Genomic DNA, 18,247 nt, shown 5'->3' with positions numbered 1-18,247 from the left:
GCAGAGGTCTCCCCGGCTGCTGCTGCTGCTGCTGATGCTGATGCTGCTGGGGTGTATAAAGCAGAAAGAAGTAAAACTCCCACCCCCAAGGTCAGTGTGGCACCCCCTCAACTGGATCTTAATGAGACCCACACACACGCACAGGCATACAAGTGTCTCTAGACATCCAGGGAGAACTATGTATTAAGTCAAAGGGCAAGCATGGCCGGATTAACCTCTTGGGGGGGCAGTTAGAAATCAGTTGTTGGGGCCCTCCTGACCTCCAGGCAGCCAGAAATCCATCAGTAGGCTACTATAAAGCTGAAATTATTAGCTGGTCAATCAATTAGTCAACTGACAGAAAATTAACAGCAATAATTTTGACAATTGATTAATAATTTTTATTCACTGGTACCAGTTTTTCAAATATGACTATTTTCTAGTTTCTGTGTTTCCCATGATTTGGGAGGGTTTGATTGTTGGTCAAACAGACCTGGGGCATTTGGGACCCCCCTGAGGTGCGGGGCTTCTGGGTAGTTGCCCGCTTCGCCTGGTTAGTAATCCATCCTTCAGAGCAGGGAAACTAAAAACGTGCGTATGTGGATTCAGGCACCACCTTTTTTCAGCCTGGGAGCATCCTTAAAGTCGTGACTCATGGGGTTCCACCACTTATTTCTTCGAAAATGAAGAGCCCTGCTGTAATCCACTGTAACCCGCTGCCTCCTCAACAACACACACAAGAGGGAGGGAGGCAGAGGGAGGGGGGAGACACAGAGAGAAATGCAGGGAGGAAGTGAAGCAGATGAGGGAGGGAGAGAGAAAAACAGTGGAGGGAGATGGAGACAGAGGGAGCTAAAAGCTGAGGAAATGTAAGAGAAATGTATAGGCATCAGCATAATTTCACACGTCAGTGGAAATGAGGCCAATGCGGTGCTGTGTGTGAGTTATAAATAGCTCTCCTGTGGTTATAAAAAGCAGCTTGAAACGGTTCCCAAACAGAGGACATGGAAGTGTGTGTGCATGAAAGCAGCACTGTTTTAAGCCTGGACGTCCCCATATGTCTCCATCTCTGTCAGCATCACCTGGCGTTAAAGCCCCACACAAAGATTATACGTGCAAATAAGATTTTATCCTACACATCAGACCTTTGTCCCCTCCAGTGCAGAGCAAACAGTCCTAATCCAGCCAATAACCATGCAGCAGATGCAGCACTTTCAGCTCCGTGTGGAGGAGTGGACCTGCAGCTCGGTGGAGACGAACGACGCGTGTTTGCGCTGGGCCTGCCAGGAAGAGAAGGAGCGGCCCACACCTCCCTGGAGGAGACGGAGCCACGGCTGAGCCAATGGCGCCACCGTGTTGCAGAACAGCGCAATGGACTCGCAATGTTGGAAAGAGTCGTTTTCATCGTGTGGCACACAGATCCAGATGTGCATGTCAGAGGAAACAAATGACATCTCGCAGGTTGGACTGATAGGGAACAAAGGTCATAGCCGAGCTGTGATGTGGGTTGTTGATATGTCAAACTGGCATGGGTGAGAAATGGAGAGTCCAGAGCACTTTGTTTGAGCACTAACCCTCCTCCAGAAGTACAGTTAGTGCAGAAAATATATAAGGGTCAGTGCGCCACAGTCTTCAAGGGATATTGAGGTATTATTTTTGATTTCCACTAAAATCATGCACGAAAAGAGAATTATGAAGAGCAGCTTTGTGTTTAGGGTAGGCTATACTATACTATACTATGATCCCATGTTATAATTAGATTGGCAAATAGATATAACTTTGTGTATAGGCCTTTTTTCATATTTTGATTATGTTCAAATGTCTCTGACATATTATTTTCAATAGATTATACAGTATTTTGAATAAGGAAGGAAAAAAGGAAAGGAAAACGTTTGGTTTTTTTTTTTTTTTTGGTTTTTTTTTTGTAGTTGATTTTAATATGAAATGAAAATAATCAGGCAAATTTTGTGGTAGCCCGTCTGATAAGTTGCCTGGGATCTGAGCCAACAGCTACAGTTTACAATAGATTAAAAAAAAAATTAGAGATTAGATCTGTTGTTGGGAAGAAAATGTCATTCAGCCTCTAAGCCAGTGTCCCACAGATCAAGGCTCCAAAAAAAAAAAGGAGGAAAATGGGAGATTTATAGGAGATACAGCAAGATGTATTTTAAACATCTCAAATAAAATAATGTTAAATAAAGGTTTACACACGGATAGGACGTAGAGGATGACATTTTCTATATTTATTTTGAATGGGGTTGCCCTGTATACACTTTAAAAGGTCCAGATTTACAAGTCTGTAGGAGTTCTGACTCTAAGGATTTTTTCCCCCTTCTTTATTAGAATATAATTGCAACATGTACTCAGTCAAAATCATCTTGTTTGGAAGAAGCGTTTTAGATCTGTGTGAATGTCTGGAAATGTTTGTTTGGGAGCCCCTGGGTTAAAGCTGCTGCCACCGGATCGGATGGAGGGAGGGAGGGAGAAGGAGAGAGGGAGGAAGGGAGGAAGAGAGGAGGGGGTGTGTGTAGAGGAGTGGACAGACACTGGTATCGGAGGGGGAGGCGTTTGGCTCGGTGAAGACGGGGAGTGAACGAGCAGAGAGGGTGAGAAACCAGCGGATCTGGCCCTTTAAATCACCAATACAGCGCATTCGGAGGTGAGTTTGGAGATATTCGGGTATTTTTCTCCCCGTGTATGATAATCGTATCGCGTCCGTGCGCCTCTGCAACCCCGGCTTCCCGTCACCGAGGGCGGCTGCAGCGGAGAGGGGCTCCATCAGTGTCACGAATCCGGATTTCCCCAGCCCTTTGCCGGCAGAGAGGGTGGGGAGGACCGGGGACAGGGTCAGTGGAAGATTTCCTACAGCTCGGCTGGACTCTGAGGACGCACAAGCCACTGTATCCAAAAAAAAAAAAAAAAAACGAAAAAAAAAAAAAAAAACCTCTGGATGTAATATGCTGAAGTAGGCCGTATGGCGATCAATTTGCATAATAGCGGAACATAAAGGCGCTCCAGCCTTGTGCCCATTGTCGCTGGATGGGTTTATATTGGCTCCTGGAGCCTGCCTCCCTCAAAACATGTCACCACCCTGCTCCCACGGCTAACAATCAGGGCCTTTTTTTTTTTCTTTTTTTTTTTTTGCAGACCTGAAGCGGTCTAGTCTGGTCTTCACTTTGGAAAATATCTCTGGCTTTGATATGTGCACAAGGTCTGCCTGTGACTGCGCGCCTGTGCGTATGCGTGTGTATGTATGTATCCGTGTATGTGTGTGTGTGTGTGTGTGGATAGCCATGGGAGAGAGAGGACATGCTGTTCTATCCATCAAAATGCCCGCATTGTGTTTTCACACGGTGGAGCAGCGAGCGGGGCCTATAGTGGAGGACATGGCTTCGTACTGTAGGCCCGATCACCGCTCAGGAGCTGCTAGGATCAATAAGGATTGATGCATTTTTGCGCGTCTTGAGAGCGGCCGTGGGCTCGCTGCTGGCCGCGGCCTGTCCAGCTCTGGTGATGTTATTAGTCCAGGCCAAGACAAATGACCAGCTTACTGTATAGGCTTTGCTTCTGTGCTCCGGCTTTTCAAGATAACGTTTTCGATTTGGAGGCGCAGGAGAGGAGAGATGTGGCTATGGAGGGGCAAGGAATTCGTGTTTGTGCTGGTTTGGAGGCTACAGCTTCCCTCCCTCGGCACGGAATGCGCCATAGCAGAAAGTTTGAAAAATCAACAGGCTGAAGAAATCAAAGTACGAGGCTTATAATGTCTCGAAAGTGTTAAAAAAAAAAAAAAAAAAGAAAAGAATAGTGATCCAGGTCATTTACCTCTTAAAGGTGTGTCACTGCGACTTCCCACGTTTCTCGGTAATATGCACACTTAAAACCATCAGCTGCATTTGAATGCTCACTTTTAAAAACACAAAACCTCCTCATGTGAAAGTTGCAGCAGTTTGCAATCGAAGAGGAGGCGAGTGTTGTCACATCGTTTCAACATGATCCCAGTTTCTGTTTGTAGGAGATGGTGTCACTTTGAGCCTACAGCAGGTATAGACACTCCAAATAAGAGCATGTTGCAGCATATGGCACTGAACAACTAGCTTGTGGTGTTCACATTGTTCATCCCACTCTGTGTTGATTATGGAGGCTGTGGTGTGTGTGGTGTTGCTGGATGTTAAAGTAGTCGCTGTTATTTCTGTGTGTCTCTTCAGTAGATACTTTCATCTGTTGGCTGTCAGTGGTGCAGCTATGGGCTGATGTCAGGACACTCCTTAAACCCTGACAGAAACTGACCAGCATGCGGTTTATTGTGATGGGAAAAGTGCGTGAAACACATTTTAGGGGCATAAATCTGTTCACACAGTCACAATATGGGGACACATACCTCCCGTTAGGGGACAGGAGGCAAACCATTACCTTTTAGGGTTAAAACTTGCTTTATTTAATTATTATTTGGTTTTTCTTAGTGCTTTTTGTTACGATTAGGTTTATATTCAGCTCAGTGGTCAGGGACGCAGTGGTTAGGTTAAAGGTAGGGTAAATTTCCAACAGGGCTGGTGGATACATCCCTGAAAGGGCCCGAATCACCACTAACAAAACCAACAGCTAAACATTTCACCAGTGGAGTGACTAATGTAAGGAGAGCCACGTGCTATGTGTCACTATGATATGGTAACTACTTAACTGCATCCCTGCTAACAAAGAGCAACAAACGTCCATGTGCCCAGAACATGATGTAATCTAACACTAATTTGGAGGGGACTTCTTCCTCCTGTTGTTCTGTTTGTTCATGGGTTTTTTTGTTTTTTTGTATCAGTTATAGTGACGCTAGTATTGATCCTCAAAGCAAGACGTATCATCGGAATCCATACATCCACCCTTAACATTCAATGAAGTCATTTCATTCAATGTAATGTCCTCATAAGTATCAAAAACAAGTCAGCAAACAAAGTTCATGTGAAAAGACAAGGGCACAAAGAAAAGGGGAAACCCGCTGAAGGGCGTTTTGGCATTTTGCCACTAAGGGTCTTGTTGACATTAGAATTTGGACTCAGGGTTAAAGCCAGGATTAGGATACGAAGTAGGGGTAGGCTGCAGGACAGTCACTGAGTGTCCTCACAAGTATAATAATGCAAATGAGTGTGCAGAGATAGAAAGAGAGAGAATTATCAGCTGTTATAATACAAGTCTATTGACTCCCTCATTTCTTCCTCTCTCTCTCTCTCTCTCTCTCTCTCTCTCTCTGTCTTTCTCTCTCACACACACACATACACACACACACACACACGAAAAAAGCCTAATTACAGACATGAATCTCTGAGCTACTCCACAGTAGGAGTAATTAAAGCAGGACTCTCTCCCCGGGAAGGAGGGTGACAGACTGAGCGACAGACTGAGAGACACAGTCGTAACACACTCATAGTGATGTATGTGGAGAGCGAGGTGTGTTTTGATCGTATGTACTGGTTCTTTCAACTACGCTGTGTAGAGGAAAGAAACTGCAGGTTTTTAGGAGTCTTTAATAAGATTTGTCAACCAAAGGGTATGAAAAAACTTGAAAGGGAAAGCGGGAATGTCCCACCATCTGATCAGTGAAGTGCTATTACTGGCGCTTTTGTGAAGAAAGATGAAGTTGTGATGACGGATGTTGTTACATGGACGATAAAGCTGATGATGCCAGTTTGGCATTGGGGCAAATTCCACCCTCAGGATCTGAAAATGTTAGTGGTTCATTATTGAAAATGTGCAGTTTCATTCACCTCTGGTTGTATAACGTGGTTCCACCAGATCCTAAGTAAAATGAGGGATAGTTTGAGAGCTCTCTAACTGGTGTAATTGATGAACTTAATTCACCTCCCCAGGTATGCACAACAGCATATGGAAACTAACATTTTGAAATGTGTAAAATATAAGTTAGCTTTATCTTAGTTTTATAACCTTGAAGCCAGATCACCTGTTCATGTCACCTGTTCTCCTTCTACTCAGAGTCAAGCCAATGTGAGCTCAGCCATCCCCCGGCTCTGTCGTTTTGACTTGGCAACTGTTTTACGGCCGTCCCTGCGCCTCTCAGATCGAACCTCTCCATCCAGTCACAGTTAGTGTTCAGAGAGAGTCCTGTCTGCGAACCACCAGTCAGGTAATACTCTTATTTGTTCACTCAGTCCGTAAAATTAGTTCCACTGATCTTAATCCAGCTTCCTTGTGAATTAACACGGCCTGATCACAATTCCTGGAGACAGGGAAAACAATGAATGAGGGTTTATTTTAATGTTTCGTTCACAAAACAACAGCAGGTGTTTTTATCCAGAAGGTTCATCTCAGCCTGGATGTACTGTCCCTATTTCCACACGAGCTGTTAAATATTCACTGATCTGTGTGTTTTTGCCTGTATTTACAGTATGTGTTGTAAAGTCTCAGCATAAATGATGAACGTTGTTCCAATAATGCTTAAGTGCTTAAGGAAGAATCTGCCATGTTTCCATATTTTCTCAATTACTGGTGTTGCACCACCATGGATTCGCCTCACAGTGGTGCTATAAATCTACAACTGAGGCCCCACAGTCCCCTGGACGGAGCTATTGATGAGTTAAATGGTGATTCGCTTAATCAATCAATACGATATCGATGCAATGTTCAGAATGCTACTAAACACAGAGGCTACTGTAAATCATAATGTTATTGTTTCATTAATAAAAAATATATAGGTTGTTTGTTGCATAAAGAAACGTTTGGAGAAAACTCAAAATTAGCGTCACAATGTCAAAACAATCAATTACTAAGGTCCTATGTGGCGGCACAGTGATGCAGTGGTTAGCACTGTCACTGTCCTGCATTTAAAATCTTTCGTAACTAAAAGTACAGAAGTGTCATCACCAAAATCTAGTTAAAGTATCAAAAGTAGAAGTACTTGTAATGCAGAAGAAATGGCCCCTGTGAGAGTATTTCATAAAGAATTGCATTATTTGATCATTAATCCTGATGCAGCGACGGGTAAGCATCGTGTTAGTGTAGTTTAATCTATGACCATGGTTAATCCATGATATTTTATCATCTGATCATATGAAATAGTATAATCTGCACAGTAATTAGTTATCATATCTATCAGATAAATGTAATGTAGAAAAAGTACAATATATTCCTCTGAGATGTGGTGAAGTAGGAGTTACACCACCACTAGCATTATCTATAACATGAGTGGCCACAACAAATTTATCTTTTATGTGACATATTTTTACATGTACAGGTGTACGTATACATGTGCACGTATGTATGTTAGAAATTCCACCTATTCAGTATTCATAAGCATAAGTGCATAGACGGTTATAACACACTACAGTGTAGCTGTCAGCAGATATACGTGGAGGCTGGTGTATTAGCAGACAATAAATGACATAACATGGCAAAACATAGATGTAATAATAAAAAATATGTCTTCATCTTTGGAATTACCATTGAATATTGCTTACAGCTATATTAGTCACAAAGCATTTATTAAATGTTCAAATACTAAAAGGAACTTAAAGCAAAGTGTTTCTGTATGTTTGCAATTTCAATGTAAAACCACAACTCACCTATAGGTTACTGGGATAATCCACTGTTCTGGTTACATACGGATCAACACAAAGCGAGAGCACGTCAGGGTGTGCACATGCAAAACTATGATCCAAAGTGGAGTTTTTGTGATCTCCACCTAGGGCGTGCCATCATATTTGATGAAATTATCCATCATAGTCTGCATAGTGAACATTTTTTCAGCTCACTTTCTCTCTCTCTCTCTCTCTCTCTCGCCCTCATTCAGTTTTCTCCTGTGTTGGTGTATTCTGATGGATCAGTATGTCTACCACTAATAATATCGCCCAGGCCAGGAAACTGGTGGAACAGCTGAGGATTGAGGCAGGGATTGAACGCATCAAGGTAGGACGATTGTTTACTGCCACATGTGTGTTTGTTTGTGTGTACTCAGCCCATCACATCTGACCATACTCTTTACCCCCCTCCCTCTTTCCTCCCTCATTCTCCCGTTTCACCTTTTTATCCTCTTCTTCCTCCTGTTTCTTCTGTTTTATCCTCTGTTCTCAACTTCTTTTTCTACTGTCCTCAATCATCTGCCATCATCTTTTTCTTTTCCCCACACTCGCCCAATTTGTCCTCTCACCCTCTTCTCTCCTCCCCTCTGGCCTTCCCTCACCTCCTCCTCTTTCTCGTCAGGTGTCCAAAGCAGCAGCAGACCTAATGAGTTACTGTGAGCAGCACGCTCGTAGCGACCCTCTGCTGGTTGGGGTTCCCACCTCCGAAAACCCTTTCAAGGACAAGAAACCCTGCATCATCCTATAGCTGCGCTCCTCTCCTCCTGCCCTCACACACACACAGACACACACACACACACACACACACACACACATACATATACACTCATGCACACACACTCACACATAAATGTACACATTCAGTACCTAAATTGATCCCCAGACTTCCCCAGACACACACATGCAAATACACAACTTCAAGCAGCCCTGTCCAGTCTTATAGATACAGGGCTGTATCTAGTACACACAGACACACACTCACACACATAGGAACACAAACTCCCAAAATAGCCACTCTGGAAAAGCGCCATACCCCAAAGCCACAGCTAAGGGGCAGGTATCATGTGCTCACAGTGGCTGAGATCAGTATATCACTGAGTATGATCCAAGGTGCTTTGGTAATATTCATATATGCTGGTAAATTAACTACAAGTGTCAGCTTAACTTGAAAAGGGATTTGGACATTAATAATCAGTAGGAAAACGGGATTTTTTCTTTTTCCTTCTTTTGTCATGAAATGAGGGGCCGGGTGAAGGATGGACAGCTGTGCCATAGGCAGGGAGTGGGAGGATGCATGTGGGCAACAGAAACAGGAGGTAGGCGCTTCTGCAAACCGTGCCAAACACGACCTGGTGTCCCATTAAAAGCTCAATAAATGCTTCTTTTTTTAATGTGGGAGTTAAAAAGGTCCGAGAGCTTTGTCCTCAGACTTGCCTGAGCTAAATCATGGCGGGGCCTTTTTGGAGCAAGTGGCTAAAGCCTTTGCCTTTATCGGGCTATAGCATGTTCCCACCCAAACCTGTATCAGCAGACCTTCTCTGCCTGTGGCCTCAATATGGCCGTCTGCAGCCTTTAGCCAAACCTCCAGCTGTGCCAACCTGTACAGAAAGTCGTCTCTAGATGCTGATCTGCTGTCACGGATCCCACAGCAGTTTATGGTGGCTGCTGTTGGCTAAAATTGATGTCTAACCTGACCTCAGATCTGCACCTATGAGGGAAACACAGCTCGACACAGAACTCAAGCTATTAACCCCGGACGTTTACTGCATTTTTCTTAAGAAATACTTGTTTGTGAACTCAATGTAATGTTTGATATTTTGTTGAAGCATTACTTAACAGATAATACTGTACTTTTTTTTGATTGTTTTGCTTTTACATGGGTGTTGCCCCTGGCTGATCAGGTTTCTTTTCCTGCTAGTATTAGTGAAACAACAGGAGCTCTGATTGTAAGCCAGAGGTAACATCTAACCAGGTACCTGCTAGAATCTTAAACAAGGGTTTCTACTGTACATCAAGCCTCCCTGTGCTTTACCCTGAGAGAGGGCGAGGTCGCAGACTGACCACACTCGAGAATCAGTCTGGAAGGACTGCAAGGCTGGGGGAGAAAGTCCTAACTTAAAAACTAAAAATGAAGCTGTCCCAAAAAGTAAAAACAAAGCTTTCCATTTCCTACCTTGTCCGCTCATGTTGGATTCTTTTCACTGGCAGTTTTTTTTTTAAGATAAAAGGAAAGAAAAAGAAGAGATAGATTGCATTGGATAGTGCAAAGATGTGTCTTTTATTTGCCTCCCCTGTAGAGACGGGCGGTGTTGTTTTAATGCATAATAATCCTGGCTATAAATTAGGTAGAATAAATACTGCCTGGCTTTACCCGTCTTTTACCCGTCAGTTTCCAGTCTCCCCAGTATAACAGCTCGCTTTAATGTGAGCTCACACTGGTCAGGGTCTGGATCAGTAAGAGCCGGCGGTCCCCTCTTAGTTCCTCCTCTCCTCCACAACGCTCGTCCTCTCTGAAAAACCAAACTTGATTGTAAAAACTGAAGATGGAGTGGGAAAAAAATGAAGTTAAGAGAAACAAACTAAGTGTATAAACTTTCTTTCAGACATGTGCAGAAGTGATAAGTTGAAGAGTAGATGTTTTGGGTTTATGTTTGAGTTTTCTTCTTTCTATGGAGTCCATGGAACCTGGTCAGTTGAGTATTATCCTGTACAGTGTTTGTAAGATACAAAATCTAAACACAGAATCCCCCTCTGTGGATGTTGGATTTTTTTAGTACTACTTATTCTGTTCTGTCAGTCAGGATCTCGTCTGTCTTCATTTATTTTTTTATTTGTTTTTGTCATTCAGGGTTTAGAGGCTTGCGATAGCGGAGGTTGGTTTTAACCACAGATACAAATACAACCACCTGATGAGGCTTAAATAAATGTAAGCTAGAAACGCAAGCCCTGTTACGTTTAGGATTATGTCCTGTTAGAGGATGAATCAACATCGGACCTCATTCCAGTGGCAAAAACCAACCTCCTGATCTATCCTGTAACACCAGAGCAGCCCACAGATTTTATGTTTTTTCTCAAGTGTTGGTTATGGTGGGTGACCAGACAACGAGGACAACGCGCACATACACATAACACACACACCTACACCCTCTCTTGCAGTTGCTTGTTAGGCCTGTGGGATGATTGTCAGAGGTCAAAAGTTAAAGGAGCTGTGAGGGCTTGGCACCGAGAGGTTGTTTTTGACAGTTAATTGCTGAAAGAAGAGAGCTTTGTGCCATCCTATTTACACTTTAGCATTTGGCTTTTGTCAGGAGTTACATAGGCTACAGTGACAGAGCAGGGCGGGGTCACTTAAAGAGGACTTACCGCTGGTGATAGACTGTCATGGGGGTTGAGCCCACTGCTTTTCTGTTCTCTAATCACTAGGTCAATATGACCCACCTGTTCCACTTGCCTTTGGGAGTCAGGAGCTTTCCTGGAAGTGGTGAGAGGTGAGGAGTTGTTTATGTGTTAATGGGTCCGCACCTACTCATCTGAGAGGGTGCGTGTTAAAGGGACAACCACCAGGGACACCTTAAAAAGTAATTTAGTCTTGCATTTAGCCCTAAAGTGCTCTGAATCTTGAAATAAGGTACCTTTTGGCAAGCTTGTCTGTAGAGTAATAGTTCAATATTTTTGTATCTTTGCACGTATTTTGCCTTCTTGCTGAGCGTTAGAGAAGAAGATTGATGCCACTCTTGTGTGGGTAGGGTGAATATGAAGCTATCTTGAGCAGTCAGTTAGCATAGCTTAGCATAAAGACTTGAAACAGGGGGAAACAGCTGGCCTGTCTCTGTCCAAAGCTAATGTAATATGCCAGCCAACATCACTGAAACTTGCTAATTTAGGCACAATGTTAAATTCATGTAATTGGAAAAAAAATACATGTTTCACTTTTTCAGCTATAGGGGTGCTAGTAGGCTGATTTGATCACAGCCAAGCTAGCTGTTTTTCCCCTGTTTACAATCTTTATGCTAAGCTAAGCTAATCAGCTGCTGACTGTATCTTAGATTTTTAACGTACAGACATGAGAGTGGTATAAATTCTCTCATCTAAATCTCAGCAAAAAACATATTTCCCCCAAATGTTAAACTAATCCTTTAAAAAGTGCAACTTGATGAAACAATACAAGGTTGAATCTCTTATTAGCATCCCTGTTAATCAGATCCTGATATAAAGCCCTGCTTCATCCTTCATTTGCCTTTGTTCCTAACACAAAGAGCAGGTCGTTCCCAAAGTAGAGAGAGAGAGAGCAGGAGCTGGAGAAAGGCCATAGTGGAGGCTGTGGGTATCTGTGTTTGTGTGCAATTCTGTGTGTGTGGGGGGGTGTGTGTTGGATGCTAGTGTTTGGTAGCTGAAAAAATGATTTGGCAGAGCAGTAGGCAGAGAAGAGAAAATAGAGGTGTGTGTGTGTGTGTGTGTGTGTGTGCGTGCATTTGTTTATTTGCAAGCAAGACTCTTGTGCAAAGAACATGCAGGGCCTTTAGTGCTGCGCAGTGTCATCATAATGTTACAGTACTGCAGCCCTGCAATTCCAGGTCAGAGTGATTCTGACCAGAGGAGTGTGATCACGTGACCCTGTGTGAGTCAGAACAGCACGTACAGCCTCCACTTGCTCTTTTCATCGGCCAGTGCGCACATTTTGGAGCGGCTTTAAATTGGATGCTGTCACATGCTAAAATTATTCAGTTGACGTGTGGGAAGTAATTTTTTTATGTGATGACCAATAATAACTAGAATAATAGATGACAAATCCACTTATTTAAATACTTTATTTTTTACTGAAGCTATATTAAATTAGCTGCAGTCTATTTCACCACTTATTTAAGCCTTAGTAACTTTAAGGAATGGTATAACATTTTGGGAAGTTTGCTTATTTGATTTCTTGCAGAGAGTTAGGTTATAAGATTGATCCCATTTTCATGTGGGTTTGTTAAATATGATGCCACAGTAAGCAGCCTGTTAGCTTATCTTAGCATAAAGACTGGAAATGGGGAGGTGCAGCTAGTTTTGGCTCCGTCCAGAGGGAACAAAATCTGCCAGCCAGCACCTCTAAAGGTCACTAATTAACTTGTTGTATCTTATTGAGTCTTGTTGTAGTCATTAAGTTGTGGAGACTCCACTACATCATTGCACCCAACCAAGAAATAATCCAGCTCATAAAACCCTGTGAAAACCGCAGCATGACTTTTTACACTTTGTTTTCTTTACAAATTAAACAAATGAGATACAATGTGTTATATAGTGAGCTTTAGAGGTGTTGGTGGGCTGATTTTGTTAGCTTCATACAAAGCTAGGCTAGCTGTTTCCCCCTGGTCTCCTGTCTTTATGCTAAGCTAAGCTAACCAGCTGCTGGCTGTTGCTTTATATTTAGCAAATGCACACGGAAGAGTCTGTTCTTCGAGTCTAACCCTCAGCAAGACAGCAAACAAGTGTACTTCTCAAGATGTCAAACTGTTCATTTGAATTAAATAAATTCTTTTATCTTATCTGTGGAGATAATTAAAGAGGAAAAGGAACCAGCAGAAGAAATATAATAACTAAACAGGTAGGAAGTTACTCCAAATTACTAATCTAGGTTAAATTGATTTTCCCTGACCATGATCTATTGTAAGATTTAGGAGATGACAGAATCATTCTAAGTATTTCCGAAAGGAAATAAAGCTCCTCGTTATTTTTTTACATCTAAACTCAAAGAGAATTACAACTGCAGAGGACTTACATGATAAAACATGCATGCATATCGTATCAGCACACACACATACATACACTGATGTTGTCCTGATGGTGTCTGACAGATGCTGTTTTTTTTTTTTATCATCATTGTTTTTCAATCATTCCATTGCTGGTTGGGCTTACAATCAGAGATAGCCAGCCTAAACTGATGGTTCGGCTGACAGTTTTTACTGATTGGTTGGTTGTCAGTTTGCCTTATAGTGGCGTATATTGTGTTAATGCTGGTGTTGGGGTTATCAGATCAACAGAATGAACCGTCTTAAAGTAGAACACACGGCTCGAGATGGAAATCCACTGGTGCCGTGACACAAACCCAGAGCACGGTGAGATTTATAACTGGTCAGGTGGGGAGAGTTGAGGCTCCTCGCTGTTGGACTTTCATATCAAACATCACAGAATCAGCTCTGAGCCCTTCCCGAGACTCATCTTTTGTGTTCTGATCTCCTGTGTATGCATACAGTATATGTATCTTTTTGCCTTGATTGATTATGAAGAAAATATATCTATTTTTTGTAACTGTTCTCTGATGTGCCATAACTCATGTTTTCTTGCACACTGTTAATATTTTGTGGATATTGCTGTTAAAAAAGACGATATTGAGAAGTAGATAACATTAATAAAAAGATGATATAATAACACGTGCCTTTGTGTACGTTTTATTTTTAGCTAAGGGATGCTAATTTCAATCTCTCGGTTGATCGGTTCCCCACTTTGGTCCAGACTGAAACATCTCAACAACTACTGGAAATTTTGTACAAACATTTATGGTCCCCAGGGGATGAATCCTGATGACTTTGGAAATCCCCTATCTTTTCCTTTAACACCACCAGCAGTTCAGAGTACACCTGTCCTGTGAAATATCTCAGCATCTACTTGATTGATTGACACAAAATTTGTCACAGACATCTGGGACATTCAAGGTTCCCAGAAGATGCATTTGTCTCTCTTTGATGATCCCCCTGCTTTCCCTTTAGCACCACCATGAGGTTGACATTTGTGGTTGCAAGTGAAATGTCTCAACAACTATTGGCTGGATTGTCATAAAATGTAATGCTCCTTCAGAATTAATTTTATTAACTTAGTTATCAGCTAACTTTATCATGTCAAAATTTATGGCCAGTTGTCTGAGACTGCTGGCATTCCCATCAGCCTAAGCTGTATTTTGTCTTTAGTGCTAAAATTAGCAAATTTTAGCTTGCTAAGATGCTAAACTTAGATGGTGAACATTGCAAACATTACCCCTGCTAAACATCAGCATTTTAGTGCTGGTATTAGGCATCAGCATTTAGCTGAAAGCACAGGGCATTACAAAGTCTTGTTAATTATTAGCTGCAGTTTATTGAATTTCAGTTTTTTCCTTTTGCCCTGTGCAAGTAGGGGAGGTCTGACTTTTTCTCACACTGACTGTAAAGATACATAATTGCACATGCACACACATGCTCCTTGGCCCAGTGGCTACTTTGTGTGCAGAAAACTAAACACAGTCAACAAAGAGCCTGACTAGGTAAAGCCTCCCAGTTGGGTCATTTCACAGGAATGCATTGTAACAAGTCCTCTGTCTCAGGGCATCTGTGTACCCTTTGAAGCTGTGCTTCAACAGTCACGAGTCTCCTCCAAGTTTCAAACCATACTTCCCCCAGATCCCTCTGCAAGCCAAAGCCAATCGGATTGAGGGTGGATGAACCACAGCCAATCAGAAGTTAGTCCACCCTCGCCAGTCACTCCCCTGTCCAGCGGATAGTAAACAAATGGGAGTTCCATGTGCCTGAACGTTCCCTTTCCCCTCTGCTGTGCAGCCAGAGCTGTGACCAGACATGTGAGAGCGGAGGGTGGAGCAGGGGAGCACAACAGAGTGAAAGGAGGGCAGAGCAGAGGACAAACCACTAATGCTGTGTTGCAGGAACATCCTGATACCTGATCATGAGTAGATACTGTGGAATGGGTGGGGTTACACCAAAAGTAATTTGCACATGCTTTTGGCTTCAGCCCTTTGAAACGTGCGTCTGCATGTTTAGTCACTCATATGATGGAAAACATGCACACAAGCAGGGAAGACCGCAAATGACATCCAAGAAGTCAAATCTTAAGTCCTGACTGGCAACTTGCATATTTCCTGCAAATTCTTCTCCCCGCTTCTTGGCTTGTAGGCACAGTAGGTCTGCATCTGCTTGTTTTGTTTGTTCCAATACAATGAGTTTCTGCCTCCGCCCCAGTTTCTCTCTGTAACCGACAACAGGGAAGCCTGGCAGCAAATTTATACAAGTCTGTTAATGACAAAGACTTTGCCCCCCAGTGCACGTTTTTTTTCCCCATTACTTCAACTCAAATGTAAACTGTAGTTGCATGATGCACACTTTGTTATGAAAATTGATAAAGCATTGAATTATGAACATAATAATTTATTGACTTAGTTAACAAAGCAAAAAATCATACAATAAATAGCTACTCCAACAACTGATACAATCAATAAATTAATTATTAATAACAGTGTAGCTCTCCCTGTTGAAGGCACAAAGATATAGGCTGGTTTCTTTTTCTGTACAATTACAATTTGAAGCAAACTTGTTCATCAGCACAGTTCAATCTGTGTCCTCCTCTGACCAAAATTCATTATGTTCTGAGCCATTTTTTGCAGTTTTTTTTTTCAGTCCTGCAACACCAATAAATCCTGTGTGACTTTAACTCCAACATCATTTTCATCTCAGTTTCCATGGCGACGGTTCCTCCACAGGTTCAGCTGTTCATTTCAGGAACGCACACGCTGCACGCCCAGTCTTTTCTAAAGAAAGACTCAAGCATTTTACACGCATACCACACATTCACACACATTCACACACACACACACACACACACACACACACACCTTCTCTCCATGGACCTCTCCCATGTTAGAATACACAGGAATGCCGGGCATAGTTTCACCTCTACAGCATTCCTGTGCTGTCCATAGTAATACGCAGATGCTCCAGGAACAAGTTTGGGTGTGGAAGTTTTGTTTTCAAAGCTACTACTCCTCTGGTGATTAATGTCCCACCCTGTAAACAGAGTGCTACTCACGGTGTATGCAAAGCAGAAGCGCAAAGTAGAAGCTCAGATTTTGTTTTACTGCCAAGGTAAAAACAGTGTGGCCTGGGTGGGAATCTGCTTTTTCTTTCTGTATCTTTTGCACAAAACTGATCATAGACCCAGTCTCCACTCTGACTGTGTCACTGAGTCATTGGTTCCGGCTCGTCCTCATCCAGGACGGCCCGTCTCAGTCCCCCCCTGGACATCTCCGCTTGATGTGCATCAGTTCCTTCAGTTAATCAGTATCTGAACCCAGAAAGTGTTTCCTGGTGTATTTGGGTGCCAGACCCTTCAGCGTTCTTGCAGGACCAGTTCAGGCACCCACTGGTTGAGGCGTCGGCTCTCCTGGCAGTAGGTTCCCACCTCTTGTAGCCTGCAGTGGTCAGCCTGGGGGTTCTGCACAGGAAACATACAACATCAAATTCATGATCATACTTTCAGGAGAATGTGGTCTGAAGATGGCATTTGAAACTCACAAAGAGGAATAAAATCCCAAGGAAATGATAGATAAACAGCTGACAGATTCCAGAAAGTGCAATAACCTTTTGTTCACTTACTGGAAAGAGTATGAAGCAACATTTGAGCTACTACACGAAAGTGATCTGTGATACATTTCCACTTTCAGTTACATAAGAGCCAACTGTTGTGCTGAGTCAACGCACCGTAACCAGCATGCAGTGAAGGTCTCCGTGATCTTCCTGGTTTTGGTTGGCATCCACCGCTCCCAGCAGCTGCCGGAGCCTCTGAAGGCCGGAGACTCGCAGGATGGTGATGCCGCTGTCGCAGCAGAACGACTGCAGCAGGGTGAAGTGGATCTGCAGCGCCACATCGTCTTCATTGTCGGCTGCCAGGACACACAGGACCACACTGTCTGGATCTCTGAGGAGGAAGGAAAGAGAGAGAAACTCGTGAGTTTTGGGCAGACACTCACATGCCTGGGACGGTTAGGTTAAAAAGAAAGAGAAGCACATGCTTGTGAAGCCAAAGTAAATAGTTCCAACTCACGCATTAAGAAGTTTGGCTGATTCGTAGATGCCAATGGTAAGGCAGTCTTGTTTCTGAGCCGTTACCAGCAACTCCTCCAGAGCCAGACCGACTGACTGCATCCTGCAGGGGGGGGGGGGGGGGGGGGGGGTAATAGAGCAGTTAGCCTTTTGTATTCTGTATTCTGCAATAAAACAAAACTCTGGTCAACTCAATCACTTTTTGTAGTTCTTCTTTTCCAAATCGGACCCATCACTTCATCAGCGTAATTAACTGTTACTACTAAAAATCAATGACAAGTCATCTCGACTTCAGCAGCTATGCTGAACGCTGATGACCGGGACACATTACAGAGGTACTCACATTTTAAGTCTAAGTTGTACGGCGCACACATGCACCTAACTGAGCGTGGCGCAACATGCATGCACAAGACTTTATGAACTCAAATATTATTCATGCATCAAATTTTTAAGTGAAGCTTTTATGTTCTCAAACCTTAATAGGTTAAAAAAGATATATGGTGATATGGTCATAGTTCTGACACTGCGATATGTCCAGCCAGCCTCCGACGCAAGGGTCAAAGGACGATGACTGTCCGGCGCATGATTTCCATCCACATGGCTCAGACTGACGCTGAGCGCAGAGACCCCCGAGCAAAACACCTCACCTGTTCTCGATGGATCCAAAGCTTTCCTCGGGAATCATGTTTTTAAAGATCAAAGATTAATCCCAGTGAGGAAAAAGCGTGAAAGTAGTCCGGTTATTTGAATACTCCCTCGGTATGCCCGGTCCGCGTAAGAGGAGCGTTTGTTGTTGGCAACGTTGCGACACCCTCTTTATACCGGGGCTGAGAAGAGGGCGGCACC

At 43.2% G+C, this 18,247-nt stretch overlaps 2 protein-coding genes across 4 annotated transcripts; one reads left to right on the top strand and one right to left on the bottom strand.

Moving 5' to 3' along the window:
* The first annotated feature begins 2,521 nt into the window (after window positions 1–2,521).
* On the top strand, window positions 2,522–13,967 carry gng7 (guanine nucleotide binding protein (G protein), gamma 7). 3 transcript variants are annotated; one of them, XM_071497954.1, is made up of 4 exons: window positions 2,522–2,638; window positions 5,959–6,109; window positions 7,772–7,887; window positions 8,182–13,967. In XM_071497954.1, exons 3-4 carry the CDS (start codon window positions 7,807–7,809, stop codon window positions 8,305–8,307), a joined length of 207 nt encoding a protein of 68 aa, XP_071354055.1. In that variant the 5' UTR covers window positions 2,522–2,638; window positions 5,959–6,109; window positions 7,772–7,806; the 3' UTR covers window positions 8,308–13,967. The 3 variants fall into 3 exon arrangements, with proteins under 3 accessions (XP_071354055.1, XP_071354058.1, XP_071354057.1); XM_071497956.1 differs by lacking the exon at window positions 2,522–2,638 and adding an exon at window positions 2,654–2,825; XM_071497957.1 differs by lacking the exon at window positions 5,959–6,109 and having other exon boundaries at window positions 2,526–2,638.
* Window positions 13,968–15,709: 1,742 nt separating this feature from the next.
* On the bottom strand, window positions 15,710–18,193 carry LOC139632767 (growth arrest and DNA damage-inducible protein GADD45 beta-like). Its single transcript, XM_071497953.1, has 4 exons — window positions 18,049–18,193; window positions 17,403–17,504; window positions 17,060–17,276; window positions 15,710–16,793 (listed from the first exon to the last, which is right to left on the bottom strand). Exons 1-4 carry the CDS (start codon window positions 18,084–18,086, stop codon window positions 16,689–16,691), a joined length of 462 nt encoding a protein of 153 aa, XP_071354054.1. The 5' UTR covers window positions 18,087–18,193; the 3' UTR covers window positions 15,710–16,688.
* Between the last annotated feature and the right edge of the window lie 54 nt (window positions 18,194–18,247).

The sequence above is a fragment of the Trachinotus anak genome, unplaced genomic scaffold (genome assembly GCF_046630095.1).
Source record: "Trachinotus anak isolate AG129_WGS33_773 ecotype Australia unplaced genomic scaffold, CSIRO_AGI_Tana_v1 ptg000015l, whole genome shotgun sequence".
Taxonomy (NCBI): Eukaryota; Metazoa; Chordata; class Actinopteri; order Carangiformes; family Carangidae; genus Trachinotus; species Trachinotus anak.
Note: the sequence above shows the minus strand (reverse complement) of the source record. Positions and strands in the feature narration are given on the sequence as shown.

Bases quoted from the DNA above. Each gene is read 5' to 3' on its own strand.
- LOC139632767 (XM_071497953.1), bottom strand. From the start codon at position 18,086: ATGATTCCCGAGGAAAGCTTTGGATCCATCGAGAACAG. The intron at 17,505-18,048 runs GTGAGGTGTTTT...CCCCCCCTGCAG, and splicing joins TTTGGATCCATCGAGAACAG to GATGCAGTCAGTCGGTCTGG. The intron at 16,794-17,059 runs GTGCGTTGACTC...TTTCCTGTGCAG, and splicing joins TTCACTGCATGCTGGTTACG to AACCCCCAGGCTGACCACTG.
- gng7 (XM_071497954.1), top strand. From the start codon at position 7,807: ATGTCTACCACTAATAATATCGCCCAGGCCAGGAAACTGGTGGAACAG. The intron at 7,888-8,181 runs GTAGGACGATTG...CTTTCTCGTCAG, and splicing joins CAGGGATTGAACGCATCAAG to GTGTCCAAAGCAGCAGCAGA.